This window comes from Vespa velutina, chromosome 2 (assembly GCF_912470025.1).
Source record: "Vespa velutina chromosome 2, iVesVel2.1, whole genome shotgun sequence".
Lineage (NCBI taxonomy): Eukaryota > Metazoa > Arthropoda > Insecta > Hymenoptera > Vespidae > Vespa > Vespa velutina.
In genome coordinates this window covers 8,178,421-8,200,627 of record NC_062189.1, presented here as the reverse complement: position 1 = coordinate 8,200,627, position 22,207 = coordinate 8,178,421, and the positions used below count along the sequence as shown (strand labels likewise).

General features: G+C 34.1%; 1 protein-coding gene across 16 annotated transcripts in view; it reads left to right on the top strand.

Annotated features, from left to right (window-relative positions):
* LOC124957711 (chaoptin-like) overlaps positions 1-1,863 on the top strand; it is a 67,954-nt gene extending 66,091 nt beyond the window's left edge. For 15 of the 16 annotated variants that reach the window (XM_047514906.1, XM_047514908.1, XM_047514899.1 and 12 more), the window contains one exon: positions 2-1,863. In XM_047514906.1, the coding sequence (XP_047370862.1) occupies positions 2-544 (543 nt within the window). In that variant the 3' untranslated portion in view covers positions 545-1,863. The remainder of the gene's footprint in view (position 1) is intronic. The other variant, XM_047514912.1, reaches the window with a different exon arrangement.
* The last annotated feature ends 20,344 nt before the right edge of the window (positions 1,864-22,207 follow it).

Here is a 22,207-nt window from a genome sequence, read left to right as displayed (position 1 = left end):
GGTACGTGGTAAATTATTAGATCCAAAAGCACGCTCGGTGAAACTGACAAAACTGTCATCGGACACTCGATACCTGATCTGCGTACTAGGTCTCGGTAGTTGGGGTACACCGATCCCAGAGGATATCGGTGCCTGGCAGTGGAATTCCTCTCATGACGATTTAATCGAAGGATCAACGTTACCGGTTATGTCCGACTCACCAACAAGTCGATGTACCGAGGTTAGAACGTTGGATGCTCCGGATTCGATAGTCGGTGATGGTACCATGAACGATAGAGGAGGTCTCGCTCACATTCTAACGAGACGCTTGGGTTTGATAGTCGGTAGCTGCATGGGATTCGTTGTCTTTATAGTGTTAATCTCAGTATTAGGTTACATGAAGATGAAGAAGCAAAGGGCTGCCATTAAGAGGGATCAACCGATAGCCTCAAACCCACCAGAGTACATGTCCTACAGGCACTTTTCCTTGCAAAGCGGCGATCGAGCAGAGAATCCGTGTCCCAGCTTTATCAGCAACATCGGTACCACACCTTTAAACTCGTAGCATAAGCCGAACGAGTCTCGCAAACACGAATCTCGCGAGCACGATATTGAGATGAAAAGCATCTCGACATACACAGGTATCTTCGGCTAACTTATTCGCTATCAAAATAACGACGACCGTCCAAACGTCGAGTAGTCGAGGATATCGGCCCGCTCGGAAAACGAATCTCGGGAAGAGTCTGCTTCTGATCGGTGCGTAGAAAATGGACATTTTCTTTTCATGGCACGTTATAAAAATAAACAGAAAAACGGACGAGTACATATGTTTCCTTTTCGAAATGTTACAAAAAGTTCGTTTTTCAAAACTTGCCAATAAATTCGAGTCGGACATCGAACTTTCTCATTTACGGGAAAATCAACCATAAACGATTTATCACCACTAAAAAATTCTTACGATTTCCGTAAAAGTTCTTCTTTCTCCTGTTTTTTTTTTCTTTTCTTTTTTTATTTCTTTCGTTTCTTTTTTTCTTTTTTACACCCTTCAACTCGGACGCTGCCTAGTTAAACTAACTGTGCCAAAAAGGAATCGGAAACTTTTTACTTGCTTTTCTTCCAATCCTTCGAAGATCTTCTAAGATCGATCGATCGACAAAGGAGGAAACTTTACGATGAAGACTTTTTAAATAAATAGAAAGAAACGCGATAATAGTTAAAGAAAATTGATCGTTATCCGATCGTTCATATTTACTACCGAGTAACAACGCAACGAGTTTCATAAAACTTCGAATCGCTTGCGCGCGAAGACTGATTTTTTAAGTGGTTTATTCGATTCCCCTCACTACAATACTTCCCGTCTTACGATTTTAAATCTCATCTGTGTACGATATGCAGAAAAGAAATCATTGTAAATAAAATCAAATGAAATAAAAGAAAAATAAAGAGAAGAAAACAAAGAAAATGCAACTTAACGATTATTCGTACAAACGTGTATATCTAACGAGAAGAAAAAACAGAAATAAATAAATAAATAACAAGAAATTCCGTTTCCATAGTGCTGCGAAAGCAATATTACACTTATTCATTCATATTATTCTTATGAACAGCACTAATGGCGAAATAAAAGAGATATGTTCGGTTCCGGACGCAAGGAAAAACTCTTTAGAATTAAAGAATTATCGAAGTTCATGTGTGATTCCTGCCAAACGAAAAAGAAAGAGAGGAAGATTGAGAGATCAGACGTAATCAATTGCCAAAACTATTGACTGTGTACGAAAGCGTTACGAAGAATCAGTATATTGTATATAGATAGAGAATATGTATACACTTAACAATTCTTTATTATAGTCTAGGCTTTCGTTTAATAAAAATTCGTCAAAACTATCGATTAAGCTTTTCTTTTTATAATACCTTACTGAAAAAAATACTTTTGATACTGCTGAAAGTAAAAAGGAAAGAAAAACAAAACGAAAATAGTAATATCCACCACTTCAAGAAATCTCGAGATGATATCGATTGAGAATACAATTGTCGCAAGATAACGACAGCATACAAGTACTTTTCGTTTGTAAGCTAAAATACATTATCGGTAAAACGTTTAACATTTACCGTTCGCCATGCGGACCAAATGGAATTTCCAAGCGAATTAGCAGTGATCCGTTGAGCCATCTCGTACGACTAATTAATTAATTATAATGGAAGCTTAGCCGGGCCAGCTTAAAGCGAGTTTGTGGTTCGCTTAGGTCACGTAATTAACTTGGGGTCGAGCGATTCTATCCCTAAACGTCAATCAGTTTCGATCTGGGACATCGAAAACAAAATCAGTCGGTTCTACGATGCACTGTGAAGCTCTATGTAAGTATATACGTAAGTACTTAAATCGATAGATAGATACGGAAAATACAATCGAGGTAAGTAGCATTGATTTTCAGAGAATCCACATTGATTATCTAATTAATCTGTAAAAGAAAAAAAATTATTATAAACATTATTATGATAATATAATTATAATAAATATTTAAAATACTTATGGGCATGAGTAAAGTATTAATAACAATAAATCACCGTTAATTACTCGATCTCTGAGGAAGAAGAGAATGTTCTTTCCTTTTTTTTTTTTTTCCTTTTCTTTCTTTTAGCCGAATTCCAAAGTGGAGAATTTCCTCGTTGTATCTGAAAGCATCTCGCGAAGCCTGGAAAGAATGGGGGGAACTCGCGTGGCGACTGCGATTGCAATTACAAGTCGTAATTAATTCCGTGGGCTTCGCTGAGACTGTCGCGTGCTGTCGAGGTGAAGATGGAAGACAAGAGAAAGAGAAAGAGAGAAAGAGAAGAGAGAAATAAGTGCTCCCCCTTGTAATCCAGAAGTACCAGTGTGCCGTTAGAACGGCTCGTTTCTGTTATTTCGTAATTAAACGCTTGACTCAATCGACGAAAATTAGCAATTACATGAAATAGTCCAGAGGAATAAAGGAAGAGGTAGGAAATGTCTCGTCTCGTTCTTCATCCTCTTTCAATCCTAATTGTTATTTTACAAAATTTTAAACTTAAAATTTTGGTAAATTCAGGTTATATGAAAGAATATGATAATTTTCATTTTTTTTCTTATTGAATATTTGTCCAATTAATCTTAGTTACGTACGATTTTAATAAAAAGAAAAAAAAACATAAATATAATTACAAGTTAATTAATATAAAGAAAGTTGAAATGGAATGAATAAAGCTAAAAAAAAATTTTCAAGTTTCTCTTTAGGCTTCGATCTCATGCAAGGTTCACTCTGCTACGACCTGATTGACAAATTGAACAAAACAAAATATACGAAGCACAAAAAAGAACAAAAACATAGCCGTCATATCGCCACGCGAAAATTTATGACAGACATGTGTCTAACTATTTTCCAATATTTCTCTCTCTTTGAGTGTGTGTGTGTGTGTATGTGGTTCTCTCTTTTTTTTCTAATTATTCCAGAGGTATAAAGAATTGATTGAAAATCATAATATAATAAAAAAGGTTCACAATATTTTTCGATCCTTTTACTATATATTACTAATTTAATATTCTTATTTAATACTATTACTTGGAATGAATACTATTAATCAAACTCGTACTTCCAAAGTTATCCAACTAGATCTCTATAGAATTCCATGAAGTATCTCCATAATCTTCCTATTCATATTACGATCCGTAAATCGATTAAACTTGTTTGATTTCGTTAATAAGTTAGAGTCGACTGTACCACTTAATATATAAACTATTTCTAGTTAATCCTATTAATATTTCTTTCTTTATAATTTTACCACTTAATATATAAATCATTTCTAGTTAATCCTATTAATATTCCTTTCTTTATCATTTTATAACTTTATAAAAGCTTTCATAATTTACAAAATTATAATTATTAATAAAGACACTAATATATCGCTTTGAAAAAAGAAAATGAGCGCATGTATACGTACCGTAAATGTCTCAGTAGATGTTTGTATATCGCGAAGCAGAATGGGAGGGTGGTTGCTGAGGTAGGATTATAGCTATAGCTAGTACTTTACAGCCAAGGAAGACTCGGTATAGAAGCAATTTTATTAAAGTCCGTATCCGCATCTAGTCATAAAGGCTTTCTCCCTCTCTCTCTCTCTCTCTCTCTCTCTCTCTCTCTCTCTCTCTTTCTCTCTTTTTCTCTCTTTCTCTCTTGTTTTCCATCTTTGTATATTTTGCTACTCGTCTTTCGGTTTCTTTGAAGGAGTCCACCTACCGAATATTCTCTCTCTCTCCCTCTTTTTCTCTCTCGCTTTCTCTCTCTCTCTCTCGCTCTTTTCACACGTGTATTCACGAACACAAAAGTAATATACGTTGAATTTCTCGACGTGGTGTATACACAAAGAACGAGAAAGGTTTGCTTACCATGCTCAAGCGATGCACTTGCAGACTAGGAAATTATGCGAGCAACCGAGTTCTCCGTTTTTCCTTGCACTACCCTTCCTTCCGTCTCCTTGACTTTTCGACTATTCTCTTTCGCGGTGTCTGACGTTCCTAAAACTTCCATGGAATGTCCTCGCTTAGAAAGCTAGTACATTTTCACATTTTGCAAGACGATTGGCTTGATAATTTTCTGGTAGGAATAATGAGAAAAAAAGAAAGAGAAAAAGAGAAGATGAAGAATAATGAAATGCTTCAAAAAAAATGTAGACATTCAATTATCGACCATTTTTAAATGAACGAATGAAAAAAAGGAAGAGGAAAGATGAATCGAACGAAAGAATATGTGGCAACAGAAGTATATAAGTATAATATACTCTAACTCTTTATAAACGTCATGTAACTTTAAAAAAAATACGCTCGAAACAAAATATCTGTATACGTACATTTTAAGTTTTATTTCATTTCTTCAAATATTAGTTTATTATTAATTTTTTTTAATATTAATTATTAGTTCATATCCAGAAGTTATTATTATTAATAAAAGTTATTATTATTAAATATAAAGAGTAAAACTGAACACGCGTTTTTTATAACAGTTTTTATAACTTTTTTAAAATTTGACCAAACGATTAATTAGAAGGATTACTTCACGCGTAAAAATATAAAAAAAATTGCGCGTAAAAAAAAATTTGAAAAAATTGCGATTCGTCGAAAAAAAAAAGTAAAGGTTGCTTTTTACAACTTTTTTATTTGGGCTTATAATAAAAATTTAAACAACACATTTCGAAGATTTATTTCTGTTATATATGTACATAATAAACATTTCATTATCGACTGATCTATATATATATAAATTATATAAGAAATTATATAAAAAATTATATAAATTATATAAAAGAATATTGAATAGTATAACAAATGTAAGCGATCGTCCTTATATGTGATTTGAAATGCTCCGGAGATTCAAAGATCCTCGAAAACATCGTATACTTTCCTTTATCTTCCCTTTTTTTTTCAACGAATCTCCCGTCAAGTAGCACTTAACGGCACGACGTGACTCACCCCTGTAAAGTCGGAAAATCAGTGTCCATCGAGAGAAGGTGAAATAGGATAGGAAGACACTGCTTAAAATGCTCCCGCGCAAGTCGTAATCTCATTTGGAATGATTCCATTCTCTCGGGTTGATCCTCCTAGGGATGGGGAAAGTGGTCTAGAAGCGAGAAATGCCATCGTGAAGAGGCGATAGAGCCATCCTTGCGTAAGAGGAACCGATCCGGAATCAAAGGACGGATAGAAACTGCTTTTTCATCGTCCCTACTCAAACTTTTATTGTACATAAATCATAATCTCGATCCATTTTCTTCGATATCAAGAGCCACCACGTAAATGACAACGATTCGATATAAGTATTTATTTTATTTATTCGAGTACGCTTGAAAAAAAAAAAAAGGAAATATACCATTTTACGTTGTTAAATCTATCAGGTTTATATGAATTCACGATCGATTAGTCGAAAACTGTAATCTTTTACATTCAACGGGAATGGGTATGCTCGTAAAATGCAATACTTGCTCAAAATACTAACAAATATAACAACGAAAATGATAATAAAAAATGTTTAAACAATTTCTCATCGTTCGTTCGTTCGTTCGTTCGTTCGTACGTACGTTCATTCGTTTGTTCATTTGTTTGATCAATAAAACGCCATGCAAAGAGATGACATAACGTTGGTTATTTATTTTCCTAAAAGCCACGAGCCAATGCATTACATAGGAATTTCACCAATGATATATAATTAATATTTACTCACCATCCATTGGGAAATGAGTATACTGAAAGGGAGGTGGTGGTTATGGTATACACGGAAATGCAGAAAAAATCAAAAATTTCGCGAAATACAATTAATGCCGGTATGTTCTAGTACTCTCGTAGTAGCCGTTATTAATACCAACACAAGCCTTGTACATTTCGTTCAAGTTAAACAATCGTGACCCATAACAATAACGAATGATAATCCGATAAATCTTCGACGCTTCTGGCGTTCGAGAAACACAAAGTAAATCGGTATTCCCTTTACGATATCATGTGCATCGATAACAATATTAATTATTAATTTTAATTGTGCAGCGTTTATCGCTCTGTTCATTTATGCATGTTAGTTCAGTTCCGATGTCTCGCCGTTTACGAAGCAATACGACAATTCATTAAAGTAATTCGCATGAAAACAGAACACATCGTTCCATTAACGACCGCCAACTTCTCCAACCATTTATCATGGTAATGAACTAAATTCGTTCGATTTTACCCATGTAAATCAATACCATTCGTTTCCAAACTTTCCAAATTTTTTTTAGCTTTTATTTCATGATTACGATAACCTCATTATATCAGTATCATTTAATTCAATAACAATTTTATCTTCAATCTTTTTTCGTCTATTTGAAAGTCTATTCGAAAGTCTATTTTAAAAGGACATATGTACATACCATACGTAATATATCTTGATTCTACGAATATATCGTATTTTCCGAACAATTCGAAAAGGTACGAAAGAACGCCAGACTTTATTAAAGTTACGCAACTCGTACGTTCTCACCTCGTGCATGTCATCGGAAAAATTTGTCGTAACGTTCAACTACGCTTTAATAACTCGGACACGGTTTAGCAATTCCGGGCGCGACACAGCACGAAATATTATATTTACCTGCAACCTTCCGAAAGTCTACATATATATATACATATATATATAGTCTTTCGGAACATATATATATGAGTGTGTATGTATATATGCATATAAATATAAATATATATATATATATATACATATATATATATATGTGTGTGTGTGTATATATAACGCATAGAGAGTGTTTACCTGGAACGGCAGGATGAATAATTTTACGAGCGCGCCGAGTGCATTTAATCCATTTTCATCAGCCACGCTACAAAATTACATATCTTGCTGGTACGATAACAATATCGATGATTTTCATTGAAACGAAAATTCGAACGAGTCTCCAGAGGCAATGCTGATGAGGTGGATAGTTGTATGATCAAGAGAGAAAGAGAGAGAAAGAGAGAGAGAGAGAGAGAGAGAGAGAGAGAGAGGGAGAGAGAGAGAGAAAAGGAAAGGTGACCCATGATTGCCAAAATGTGCTATAACAGGCGATACGGGCGTGCTAAATCGCCTAGAAAATTTTCACCCCACCTAAGGGCACTGTCATTACGATCAGCGTAACATGAAAAACGATCGTTTCTCATGATTAAAACTGTAAAGACAAAAAAAAAACAAAGAAAAGATAACAATTTTCAAAACAAAAAAGACTATAAAAAATACCCGATTTATTTGTAATTTTACGTATAAAAAAGGGAACGTGCGTTAGAATGATTTCTAATATAATGTTGAATATAATGTTGACTCGGTAATATAGAAAATCGATCGTGATTTATTAGATCACGCGATAGCAGTCAATCTCAATCTACGATTCAACTTGAATGACTATCTCGTTTAAAGTCGTACTTCCCTCATCCGAAAAGATCGAGAAAGAGATGATACCTACTCCATGTCTCATTCTAATTTATTCACGATGTATATTTCAAATAACGACGCCGCTTAACGAAGTCTGTCCCACTTTTCTCGAAGAACTCTCAGACATCCTTTCTATAGAGGCAACCACCCTCGAAATAAACGAGCAACTACCACCCTCGAACTAAGCGGGCAGACCCTAACCAAGTCATCTTGGCTTTTCGAAAAGAAGAAAATACGTATACCGTGACGTTCTGAGTTGAATAAAAGCTTTGAGTTTTAGTGTGTATGTGTTTTATACCTACTCGTATAGAATATCATAATAAAACCGCACGTTAGAGAAAACGAGAAAGATTTCTCGGCTATGTGCCAGTTCCTTGAAGAAAAATGGAGAAAACGCTGTTGACAAGCAGCAACCCGTCCATCGATGAAATTCTCCTTTGCTTTTTCCTTTATCGTTCTTCCACCATTTCCCAAATGGTAAGCCATGTTTCTTGATGTCTCTTCAATTGATTCGAAACGAATTCTGAGTTATCGAAGAGGAAGTTACATGCACGTGGTTCACGTAAATATTACTTTAACCACGAACACCTGTAAATTATCGTTATTTTTTTTTTTAACTCTCCTCAAAGAGTTCAATAATAATCTTATACGATATTCTACATTTTTGAAAAACTCTTAATGGTAGAACATAATAGTAAGGATTTTATCAAATCTTCACTTTAGAACCTTGAACAAAGAAATAATATTATACTGATAAAAGGAAGTTCATTCGTTTGAAAAATAAAGAAAGTAAAAGAAGAAAAATATCTCTCGTAGATGAGATCTTGAGAATGGGCGTAAGAAATATCTTTTTCTTTCTCTTTTTTTTTTTTTTTTTGATCGAGAATAAGACCAAGTTGAAACAAGCGTACCATATAAAACAAAAGGAAGAGTAGAAATAAGAGGAAAAGGGACAACTAACTGAGAGTTCGAATTCACAGCGTATAAAAAAAAAATGTCGACATAACAAAATTGCATGAAATGACACGTGTCTATGTTTCTTTTCTCAATAGCAAACACTAACTCTCTGCCCTTTCATTTTGTTTTTTTCTTACAAAATTCTTCTCCCTCAAACATATTTCTCTCTTGCATTATCATCCTAGAGAAACAAAGATATAAGAAAAGAAAAGGAAATAAGAGATAGAAAGAGAACGAAAAGCAGAAATTCTCGTTATAAGCATTCATTTCGTATCAACATAAACCGCAGGGAATTTGCAAAGGCGAAAGAACACACAAATCACATTTCTGTTAAGCGAAACACAGCGCGTGTATATACGTCCATCCATTGTGTGCTTCTATTAACGAAAATTTCAAATTGTTAAGAACAAGGCAATAGAAACAATTATTTTCTTTCTCCCTCTCTCTGTCCCTTTCTCATCTCTGTCCCCTGATTTCATCTACGAGAAATATTTTTCTTCTTTTACTTTCTTTTTTTATTTTCTCGTTTTTTTCTTATTCCTTACTTCTAATTTTTCTATTTCCTTATTAGCTGTGTATGACGAATATACTCGTCATGCAAAATAAGTAATTATCATTTGCTATTTCAAATATTTTATCTGAAATATTTTAGAATATACTGATACTAGAACAAAATAAAGAAACGAACAAAAAAATAAATATATTCATTTAAAAATAATTGCGCACGATATAATCGATAAAATATTTTTAAATTTCTGAATATATTCTTTTCTTTGTTCTTTTTTCAATTTTTTTTTTTTTTTTTTTTTTTTTTTTTTTTTTTTTTTTTTTTATGAAATTAAACTTCTTCCAGAGAAGCCAAAAGATAAAAATATTACTCATTGTCAGATTTTCACGTAAATATTAACGGTCTTATCATCTTTAATAAAGAACAATTGCATGGATTGCATTTCCTATTTCTAGTAGACCTTATGAATCAGTTGTTTTCTTTAAATTATGCCTGTAACTTATAAATTTGTAGGAATGTATATATGTTACAATATATCATTTGTAGAAAAAACTTTTCTTAAATTTATAATTCATAATTTTTTTTCGAATATTTGATTTTTCTTGTTTTCATTTTTTTAAGAAAATTATGTATATTTTAAGTTTTGTGAATATTATCGAATTTGAGGAATAAAATTATTGATGTTTCAAAAAATTATTGATTAAAATTAAAATTATTTCATTATATTTTAATTCACTTTTACAATAGCTGCATATATTCTATGTTTAACGAATATACCCACCACCTTCTCATCACGATACAACATAAATATATTTGAAAACTCTTTAAAAATAAATGTACAGAGCTAATAGGTTAAATAATTATAAGACCGAAAAGAGAATAAAAAGAACGTACTACAATATATTTGCGAAAAAACTCGCGATCAATTTTTTATTGGCTTTTTACAATGCGTCGAATCGAATTTCTTTTTTTCTTTTCTTTTTTACTTGTGGTTTTAAAGTACACGTTTTCCCTGTGCATTAATGATCGTAAAAAAAAAAAAGAATGTACAAGCGGTAAGGAAATGTAATCTCGCGGGTAATTTTTGTAACGAACGGCAAGGCGAAAAGAAAAGCAAGCAGACACTTTAATTTGCCGCAATATCAAAAGAAATAATAAAATGTGAAAATTCTCATTAGCGTAATACTCGTTCTGAACGAAGTGGATGGTAGGAGAGCACAGAATACGGTGAAATTACTGGGAGACCTAACGATAACGCCATATTGAAACTGCTGGCTCGAGGTGGCAAAGGAAAAGCGAATCTTGTCTTCCTAACGTAAAACTAGATTATCCTGGAAACTGATGGAACTCGTGTACAACCCACGGTCCCTTCTCGAATATGTAGTTCGTAGCTGAGAGGTACACTCGATTTCGAGCAAATTCAAGTATAATATAAGACAAAACAATATGTTGTAAATAAACGTCATTTTCGAGATTAGTTTGTATTCATTTAAACTAAATATTCTAACTGTAATCTCGTCTTCTATAAGATCGCTCTCTAAAAACAATGTCCCATCAACTGCATGAACATGAATGAATATTTTATATAAATTCAATATAAATGATAATCATCTGAGAAGATAGAAGATAATAGCTACGGAAGAAAAGCAAGAGATATATATTTGGCATTAAGTATCCATTGTATCCTGAGTATAAAGAGAGAGTTTCATCTTAGGCACGTCGTTAAATTTACCGCAGTAGTTTAAACGGAAATCGTACAGAAGTAAGATGACACTATGTGGTAGTAGTTATTTCCGTCTGTCCGTTATGGACACTGGAGAATAAGAAAGAGAGAGATAAAGTGTATTCAGTCTTGTCATCTTAGACCACATTCGATTTATGTTTCCTATACTATACTACGGAAATCATTGTTTACCCTTCCCTGTTAATTTATAAATACTTAATTTCCTTTTAACTTATAAATACTTAAATAGACTTCTAATCGTCTAAATCTATTATATACCAACATTAATATCGATTTGCAACGATGAATAATGTCCGAGAAAAAATTCAATCGAACATTATATAAATAAAGAGAAGTATTTATCTATTTGCATAAATACTCGTAAGAAATATGAACATGACATATAAAATATGATACTCGTTCTAATATTAACGTGAGCAAAACCCATGATAATATTTCAAACAAATAATTGATAGAATACTTGCCAGCTACAAAGATTGCGAAAAATTGGAACGAACACGCACGGGTATCGACAAATCGATGATGAAGTAACAATACGAGTAGTTATTAGCTCGGGATTGAAAAGAGAAAAAAGAGAGTGGCAATTTTAAAGCATTCTCGCTTTTAATTGAGTTGGTATAATAGGAAAAACAGACAAGCGCTTAGTTGGCAAATAATAATAATAATGAAGTTGTACATTTTCCACTGTCGAGATTTTCAATGATTAATTAGGAGATCGTACCTTTAGCTGAGAAAATTCGATATATAGCCAAGTATTTTATTACGGAACTGCATTCTCTTTCCTTTTTTCTCTTTCCTTATCTCTCTCTCCCTCTCTCTCTCTCTCTCTCTCTCTCTCTCTCTGTCTTTCTCTTTATTTTTCTCATGGTGAGAGAACAAATTAATCAAGAAGGAATACATTAGGCTCGTGCAACGCCACTCGTTAGACAACATCGAGGCTACTAATAAATTTAGTGAAAACATCTGTCAAATTGCCGAGACACGAGTCACATCCTTGTTCTCCACAAAGTATCTAGCTAACACGGTGAAACGCGTGGCAGTCATAATTAATGACGATGAGAGAACGAATTTCTCAAGAAGGCTTTCTTTTTTTTTTCTATTTTTCTTTCTCTTTCTCTTTTTCTTTTCCTTTCTCTTTCTCTTTTTCTTTTTCTTTTTTTCTTTCTTTTTTTCTTGAAAAGGAACTCAACCTCGAAGTATTGAAAATACAATATTTTCGAAAAACTACGAACTTTTTAGGACCTCTTTTATAAATATCTCCGAACGAATGAGAATCTATCGTACAACACGTCATTGAAATTCCTTTAGAGTTTTTATTCTCAACGTTGTCTTAAGTATCCACTTCGTCCGTCTCTTCTCTTTAAAATCGAACATTTCCGAGGTATTTTCCAAAGCTTCCAAATACCGATGATCGACGAAATAGCTTCATTACATTCCTGTAACGATATACGTAATATTACAAAAAAGGGGTCGCTAAACGAGATCAAAAATTGTATGCATAGAAGCTATCCTACAAACTCTCCTGGTGAATAAAGATTATAAGGTTTATAAAAAAATATTATAAAGTTTATAAAAAAGAAAGAAAACGAAAGATAGAGGAAGAGAGAGAGAGAGAAAGAGAGAAAGAGAGAGAAAGAGAGAGAGAAGGAAAGAACGCTTCGCATTATTTCATGCTTTTCCGAACGATAAGGGATAAATTAAGGCTTTACTCTCTCTCTCTCTCTCTCTCTCTCTCCCTCTCTTTCCATTCCCCTCTCCTTCTCTCTCTCTCTCTCATATATATATACATATATATATATATAAATATATATATATATATATATATATATATATATATATATATATACATTTATAAGATCTACCTACGTTCACATCTACACTCAAAGTAAATCGTTGTCCTACATTTTTTTTGACGTACACGTTTAGGAAAAGGAAAAGGAAGAACGTGGAAACGCGAAATCCATGTGATGAAGTTTATCGACGAAATCGGCGATTGCTTCACAAGAAAACGGACAAAGAAAACAAGTAAGTGAACGAGAAAGAAGTAGTGAGAGAGATGAAGATAGAGAGAGAGAGAGAGAGAGAGAAAGAGTGAATATCCGTAGATGGCGAAGGCTGTTATTCTGACGGAAATTTCTCGAATAAATATTTCTATCGGTTGTCAACCCCACTTTCAACCCCGTTCGGCAACTCACCGAATTCGTTTCCGTCCCGATTTTCCGACAAAATCGTCAAGAAATTTGAAGATCTGGACCAACGAAGGTAACCGATTTCTTCAACGAAAATCTTACAAATGGAATCATCATAGAAAGACGACTGAATATCGTCTAAAGAAACTTGCTAGACGTTTTGCTGTTCCTGCTTTATTAAAACACCGAATAAGCATTTTTTATTGTTGGCATATATGTACTGACAAGAGCGATACTATTAAAGGGCATATGATGTCATCCCTGTATTATTTCGACATTTCTATTTCTATAAACAGAGAAAGAAAAATATATGATATACGAATCAAAATCCAATCGAATATTTTAAAAGTAATTCATTGAAATAAATGAATCAATAACATTGTGCTTAAACGTATCCTTTACAGTTTTTTTTTCTTTTCTTCGTTAAAATTATAAATATTCTTGATAAACGAAAAATTTACTTTCGCATAAATTTCTGAACCATCCTTTCATTATCCTTCATTATCGATCGATTTAATAGAGTAGTTAAGTTACGGGTCAATGACCTAGAAGACACGCCCGATCGATCGAACTTTCCTAAAGCTTTCTACGACGATTTCTTGTTCGCATCGAAGCGTAAAAAGCCGTAACAAAAGCTCTAGAGAGAGAAAGAAAGAGAAAAAGCAACACAAAGAGATACCGTTTGGACAGGCTTTGTATAAGCTGGACGCAGTAGAACGTGTACCCGGACACGAGACTTCATTCGAAACGCATCGGTACTCGCGGTTCACCTTTTCAGGATGTCGAAAATAAAAGCAAGCGTATCAGCGCGAAATGGTATTGAACAAAATACGAAGGTAGGGAACCGTAGAATGGTTGCTCCCTAGTACGCTTTGCAGAAGAGAGAATTCTATAAGTGAGAGAGAGAGAGAGAGAGAGAAATACAGAGAACAGAAAGCGAAAGAAAGAGAAAAAGAGGTTAAAAGAACAAACAGTTACACGACAGTTGGTGCGGATGTGGAGTTGGCAGCAGTTGCAGCATACCGGCCGGCTTTTTCCACCTGATAAAATTTAACCAATTAACGTCAACCAGTAACTTACTTGCCGCCTGGCTATAAACCCAAGAGGCATCGAGAGATTCGGCTTGTTTGTACATTTTTACTCTTCCTCTTTCTCTTTCTCTCTCTCTCTCTCTCTCTCTCTCTTTCTCTCGCCCTTTCTCTCTTTCTTCCGTATTGCCAGTCGTTTCAAATTTATTGGATCTCGCGGTCGGATAAACGAAAAGAAAATACGGAGAACGTGCGCTTTGTAAAAACACATTGTACACGCTCGTTCGGAAATAAATATTGATCTTTTAACGTTGGATCCGTAACGAAAGAGAGACAGAGAAGGAAAGAGGAAAAGATAGAAAGAACTCGCTCTATTTTTTAGCGTAAATTTGTTGCTACCATGAGAAGCGTTAATTCGGTAACATAATGAATGGCTATCGCCCCGAATCACTTTTTTTTTCTTCCTTCCTTCTCTTTCTTTCTCTCTCTCTCTCTCTTTTTTGTTCCAAGGATAAAGGATCCCTCTCGACGTGTAGCCCGTGGCGATGCTGACTTTAACAAGAGAAACGAGCGCGCAACATTGCGCATGAATTTTCCCGCGAAATTGGGTTAATGGAGAAGCGTAATCAGGCGAACGACGTTTCATAGTTACGACGAACATTATAAAAATATGTTGCACCGAATGACATTAGCACACTGATATCGCTTGAAACGCAATAAAGATGAAATAGAAAGACATAATAGAGTAAAAATAAATAAATTAAAAGTCTACGTCAATATAAAAATTTACAACAATTAGGAAAGCGAGGCAGAAGAAATCGAAAAAGGAAATGTAAAAATTCCATTAATGAAATAGGATTAATCTCTTTTTTCCGATCGTATTGCTCAAGGACCAATTAATCTCTCTATTAATTTATTACTTTCGATATAGTGACTTTAATTTTCCAAAGGCACTCGATTGCTTCTATTTCTAAAAGCTATCGCTGCTCTTTCTCTCTCTCCCTTTCTCTGTCTTTCTCTCTCTCTCTCTCTCTCTCTCTCTCTCTCTCTCTCTCTCTATCTCCCTTTCTCTCTCTCTCTCTCTCTCTCTCTCTCTCTCTCTCTTTCTCTTTCTCTCTCTTTCTCTCTCAGCTTTCGTCAACGTGTACGGATAATTATCATCGGTGAACAATGTCAGACAAAAGAGATTTATGACAAATCGATTTGACGCCACGTATGCATAGGCATTCGTCGAATACGCGCAACGAAGTGGTCATGGTTTGCGTTTGGTGCTTGCTCGTTTTCATCACCTGCGGCTGATGTAGGTTTATTGACGAGATGGATAGATAGAGATAGAAATATACATATATATATATATTTCTATGTATTTATATATATATATATATGTATATTTCTATGTATTTATATATATATATATATATATATATATATATATAGGGAAAAAGAAAGAATAAATAGAGGGAGAAGGAGGAGCGTTGCAAGCGAAATGACGAGTACCACCGATAGAAAGTAAAAAGAGAGGAGGTAGAAATCAATTTTCACGCCGCTAGGACTGCCTTTCGCTTGCGATTGGTCGAAAACCGTGGGATGCTGCATCCCTTTTAACCACGCAGACACAAACGCATCCACGCAGACAAACGCATTATCGGCAGCTCTCTCTCTGTTGCCTCGTTAAATTACCGACTATCCCTTCCCCCACACAACCCTTCGTCAAGAGAGAACATGATCATCCTGTTTTAATATTCTACTAGCGTGACAAACGCGTAACAAACGCGAGATCATCGACCGATAGAGATGCTAACGTTTATTCCGGAGTTCTGAACTTTTCAAGGCTGACAATGAATCTCGTTCAAAATTTTGTTTATCGACGCATGTAAGACCGTCGTCGATGAACTTTTAAAACGTTCGATTTTTGAAATGGTACGTATAAATCGTTCATCAATGACGATTATGATTAATATAAATTTTTCTAAAAATATATTAATGTAACTAATTATTAGATATATTAAAAACGTCAATAAAGAAACAAATTTACATTGAGCCCGAATTAAAATTTCACGTTGAATGTACTCTCTGCACGTTATCGACATTCTCTTTCATCTTTTCCCTCGAACTTTGTTTCATACGCTGAGAATAGATTGCTACGTGTGTCGCGAATCCTGTGATGGATCGACGCATGTGAGCGAGAAGGAGAATACGCGAGGAACGTTCGAATTCATTTTCTCCATGATTTATCCAGCCGCGAAGAATGGCTCGCTTGATATCTTGTTTTCGTTTTTTATTATTTTTTTTTCCTTTTTTTTTCTTATTTCTCCTAGAGGATTTATGACGAGCTTCGAAATAGAAGCTTCGAAAATGAGTACGTGCGAGTATATAGAATGTATGTATTCGTTTCCGATTCATTTATCGCGTATTAATTATTGTCGTGGTTATCGACACCAAGCTTTTAATGTAAAATGTTACTGTGATTGTAATAATAATTTCAGCTTTGAAATAGAGTCAAGCACAGAAGGGAAAAAGAGTAGGGAGAAAGCTTCCATGCGATTGGTTGAAAATATCATAGACTGAATCGAACCCTGATATACATTTTGATTCAAGTACTTTCGATACATCCAATATCCAGTCGTTATCTTCGTTCGAAGACTGACCACGATCGAAAGATCGATCAATCGATATTTTTTTCTCTCTCTCTCTCTCTCTCTCTCTCTCTCTCTTTTTCTTTCTCTCTGAAACATTTAATCGAACATCAAGATGAATAGCTTTTTTCGTTTCTGACCCATAATAGTAATCTTCCAAATCGAATGGAAAAACGAAATCCAATTTGAAAACTCTATCTTCATTATTTTTCCTGTAATAAAATCGATTGTATTAACTTTGTCATTAAGAGCAAACGATCGGAACGGTTAATGACAGCTCTCTTCAATTTAATAATCAAACGGTTCGCGTTGTACATTTCGCTTAGTTAACCAAATTTCGCTTTAATCGCAAACATTAATAGTCTAAAAGCGTACACATCACGAAATTCTAGTGTTTACTACAATAACCTAAGACGTTCCTATGCAAATGCACCTAACGTATGCAAAATGCTCCCTTTCATGCTTACGCAAGAAAAGGGATACTATCCCTACCGAATCCTAGGATCTTGACTACGTGTAATCTATGTATAATAAGGAAAGTATCGTGGAATTAATCATTTCGAGGAAATTCTATTTTGTTGAGGCAATCGATGCATCGAAGCTGGATACGTCCATCATGAACACTAAAGAATAAAACAATCGATTAAATATTACTTTAGTTAAATGTCAATAACCGTAATATAAATACAATATTAATAATCGATTAAATATTACTGTAAATAGTCTTTCGACAATATCCGACAAACTTTTAAAAACCGTCAAAGTAATGTTTTCATTACGAATTTGTCCCGTATACAGGATTTTCTGGCAACAATGATATGACCGAACAAGAAGTGATTCTACTTTGTAAAATTGTCGAAAATATAAAATATAGTTTTAGCATATGAACCTCCGTTTTCGAGAAAAAGGACTTTTCAAATCTATTCAATATATTTGTATTTACTATTTAAAGTAGATCAAAAAGAACCACTTTCCGGAAGATTTCATTCTATTCCTACAATCATACGTCGATCAGGATGATGACGATTTGAATAGCATTCTTTATACAAACAACTTGCCATAAAAGCATTGCCATAGCATGATCCTAAACAGAGAATCATGTCCACATATTCTCGCATAGTATATTTTGACATTATTACGGGTCGAAAGAGATTGCTGTTACAGCATAGTAGTGGCAACAAGAGGAATCAAATAATAATATTACTCGTGTTCGTGTTTGTAAACACGAGTAAAAGCATATCCATCAAGTCGAAACTTGAAGTAAATACAAATATATTGAATAAATTTTTAAAGTTATTTTTTCTAAAAAATATAGTCTCATACGCAAAAACTCTACATTTTCGACTTATTTTTTCACAAGAAATCACTCCCTGCTCGGTTGTTCAACTTTTGCCGAAACATCCTGTATAATCGATAGAAACAAATTTTCTAAATTACAAAGAAAAATTATTTACATCGATAAATTATTCTCTTCAATCTACACTATGCTATATATCATTTTAACTTTGTGAAAATCTCAATCTCAAAAATTCGTTATGAAATATAAGTGTATTTAAGAAGTACGGACATTCTAAAATTGTATTGTAAGATCAACTTTTGGAAGAAAAAAGAATTGTACAAATTCATACAAAATATTTATTTTTATGAAAATATTTAAAATTTATATTAAAACAAAAATAGATTGTTTCTTAAAAAGAGATTTTTATGTATATGTCTATATGATAAAACGAACGCAACTTCTGCATAACTAATAAATACTTTACATTACTATACATTATTATGAATCTTATCGAATTTATAGTACATCGTTTGCAAAATACAAAAACGTACGTACGTGCTTTTAACAGATTCTTAATATCAGTGTTCGTCGCAACGACGAATCGTAATTCACGTCGAAGCGCTCGAGGCTGTTAGAAGAACGATTTTCGAACGCATAAGAATTTCGTAATAAATCTTAGCTCGGAGTAAAAACCACGAAGAATTTTCTACATTTTAATGAAAACGAAAGAAATAAGTAATGTCAATATTTATTAATTGAACGACAAAATTACAAATCGAGATAATAAAAAAGAAATTGATAATCAAAAAAAAAGTCATTCGTAATACTTGACCATCGAAAGAGTTTAAAAATCGAACTAGAATAGTAAAACCAAAAGTAAATCTCGTAGAAAAGTGATGATATTCGATCAGTTTATCTTCGGTAACGTTGCGTACCATTGCACAATTTCCGTTCACGTTATCCCATTATTTTTACAGTGGTACCCGATAAACCCTGTTGCCACTCCAGATAGCGTTATTTTTGAAATGGGGAATAAACAAACGAGTTGGCGTAGGTAGCCCGGTTTGCGTGTCAATCGACGAGGATCAAAGCGAAGAGCATTTAGGCTCGATCGAAATGTTTTTAAGCTACGTACACGATTGCGACAAATATGTGGGAATAAAACAATTGTATATATTCAACAAAATTGACAAACGGAAATTTCAAATTCTCATTGCTTTACTAACAATTATTTTACGTTACATCGTCAAATATTTACTCTACAAGTTATGATGATGAGTTTAAAGCTTCTAATCGATAATTTAACATTGAATCAAATTTTTAAATTGTCACGGACGTGTACGTTACTCTTATACTGTTCTTCCACACCCTTTCATGCACGAAGCTGCTTTCAGCCACGAAGTACCGACAAGCATCGACCATTGCATAGTCATTATCGACGTATCAGTGGTCCGAACGATAGCCTCGCGTGGGCTGATTACAATTTACATGCATTAAACGCGACACCAAAACAGACATTCAGGTCGTACAGAGAATCAGCCGTTCGAGTAACGAGCGCTTCGGTTAAAGTAAGCCAACATCCGTAATTGATTTTGAACGTTTCCCACTGTAACGTTGGTTAGCTAAACTTCTAATCGAGAGAGAATATAGAATCTGATTATAAAATATCCGTTGTGTTAAAGAGCCGAATTAAAACGGAAAACCGTCGTCCCTTTTATGTTCAGATTATCGACTTTCGCTTCTTCGATCGGGCACGAAATATATTTTCAAATTTAAATTTGAGCTATCGACTAAAACGAGAAAAGATGAAAGAAAAAAAAAAGAGAGAAAAAGAGAAAAAAACAAGAAAAAATGAAATTTGAGCTGAAATACTCTCGAGTAATCTCATTTTAGAGAGAATTTTCAATCTAGCTGAACAGTCCTCTTCGGCTTTATAGTATAATTTTAAAGGGCATAATTCGATGCAAGCTCGTAGTAGTACTTTATTCTTAACAGCACCAAAGCTGTGGATTTTTAAGCGGATTAAAAGATACATTCTAAGAGTTCGCTATAATTTTTATTTAACAATTCTTTTACGATAACACACGTTTCGTCACAAAATTACTATTTCTTTCTATGTAGAGAAAAATTTTTCTTTTGTTTATCATAATTAAATAAATTAAAATGTTGTAAATAAAATTGTATTTAAAGCTATTCTATGAATTTTGTCAAATTAAATCAATGTCGACGTATATAGAATGTATATTGTATAGATGTATATGTACGTTATATTACAATAAAACTAGAAGGTAATGTGAATGAAAGAATTCGATTGAAATCAATAAAAGAACTTGCATACTTACAGCTTGGAAGTTTTCGAAACGCATTGAATTTTCTTTCCCATCTTACGCGTCAACAAAATTGTTTTCGATGTTCTGAGTGGTATTGTCACACAAAGAAATTCAGTAAATCAGGATATATCTCTCAACTTATTATTGTAATTGTTATTATATTATTATAGTCTATTTCGTAACCGTACACTGAAACTTGTTATTTTGTTTGCCTATCGATTTTTTGAAAACTCTCTAATTCATAGATTTGAATGCATGTACTTGTTTCGTGCCCGAAATAGAAATCATTTTTAGTATCGATATACGCATCATTTCTTTTTCTAAAACTTTTCCTCTCCTCATACACTCTGATATAACAAAACGAAATAAAAGCAGATATGAAAAAACAGAAAACACATACATATATCTACTACGAATATAACAGCGATCAATTCCAGTTATACAAACGATTCACTTTGTTTGATTCTACGTAACGCACAAATTGAACTGTGCTTTCCATCGCTCGCTATATTTATATGATCGGTACCGAAAGCAAAAATTCATGAAGAAGACCGTGAATTGAAGAAAAATAAAGTACAATTTTTCGACTCGAAAAGAAAACGCAACCAAAATAAAAATGAAACTATAAAAAACAACACATACACACACTACACCCAGACGAGGAAGAGATGGGAGTCACTTCAGATGTTTCGTTGTGTCGCCAAAAGAAGAAAAATCAAATGATACCGTGAATGCTTGGCGTGGTATGAACAAAAAAGCAACATTATTCAACCTAAGAGAAGATATATCTTAAAAGAAAAAGGGAAAGAAAAAGAGGAAGAGAGAGAGAGAGAGAGAGAGAGAGAGAAAGAGAAAGAGATAAAGAGAGAGGGAGAGAGAGAGAAAGAGATAAAGAGAGAAAGAGAGAAGGCGTTAAAAGGCCGAGCTTCGCCATTTTCTTGCAAGCTCACGGGTCTTCAATTTTCTTCGTCGAAGCAGTCGAGGAGAAACAAGGAAGGTAGGAAAACACGTTAACGACGTTTTCCCATCCTCAGAAGTAGTTCTCTCTCTCTCTCTCTCTCTCTCTCTCTTTCTCTCTCTCTCTCTCTCTCTCTCTCTCTTTCTTTCTCTCTCTCTTCTCTTCTTTCTCAAGCCTACGATCGTTAAACGAAGAATCGTCGCATGGAAACCATCCGATCTTATGCGAAACGGCACGCGGCTCGTAAATTAAGGCACCAACACGAAGCCAAACACACCAGCGAGAATACTCTTTCTTTGTCCTATCTTCTACCGTTTCCACTTGGACCCTTTTCCAGGGCAGATCGAAAGGACTAAATCTGCGAGGAACACTCGTAAAGCAGTCTCCCTGGCAAGCCGGCGTAACCATCGAAAGGTCCGTAGCGATAGGCGATTAGAATGAATCTCTGCAGATCGGAAATAAATCTGTGGTGAAGTTATTCCAAAAGACCTCTACTACTACGGTATGTGCTTTTGGTTATACTGGCTGGTATTGATGATACTGCTACTGGTGCTACTGTTAAAACTGCCGTTGGTTACTATAATGAGAATGAGAAGAGACAACGCCAGCAATTCGAGAACAAATTATGGCCCTCCTGAAATTGCTTTATTCTC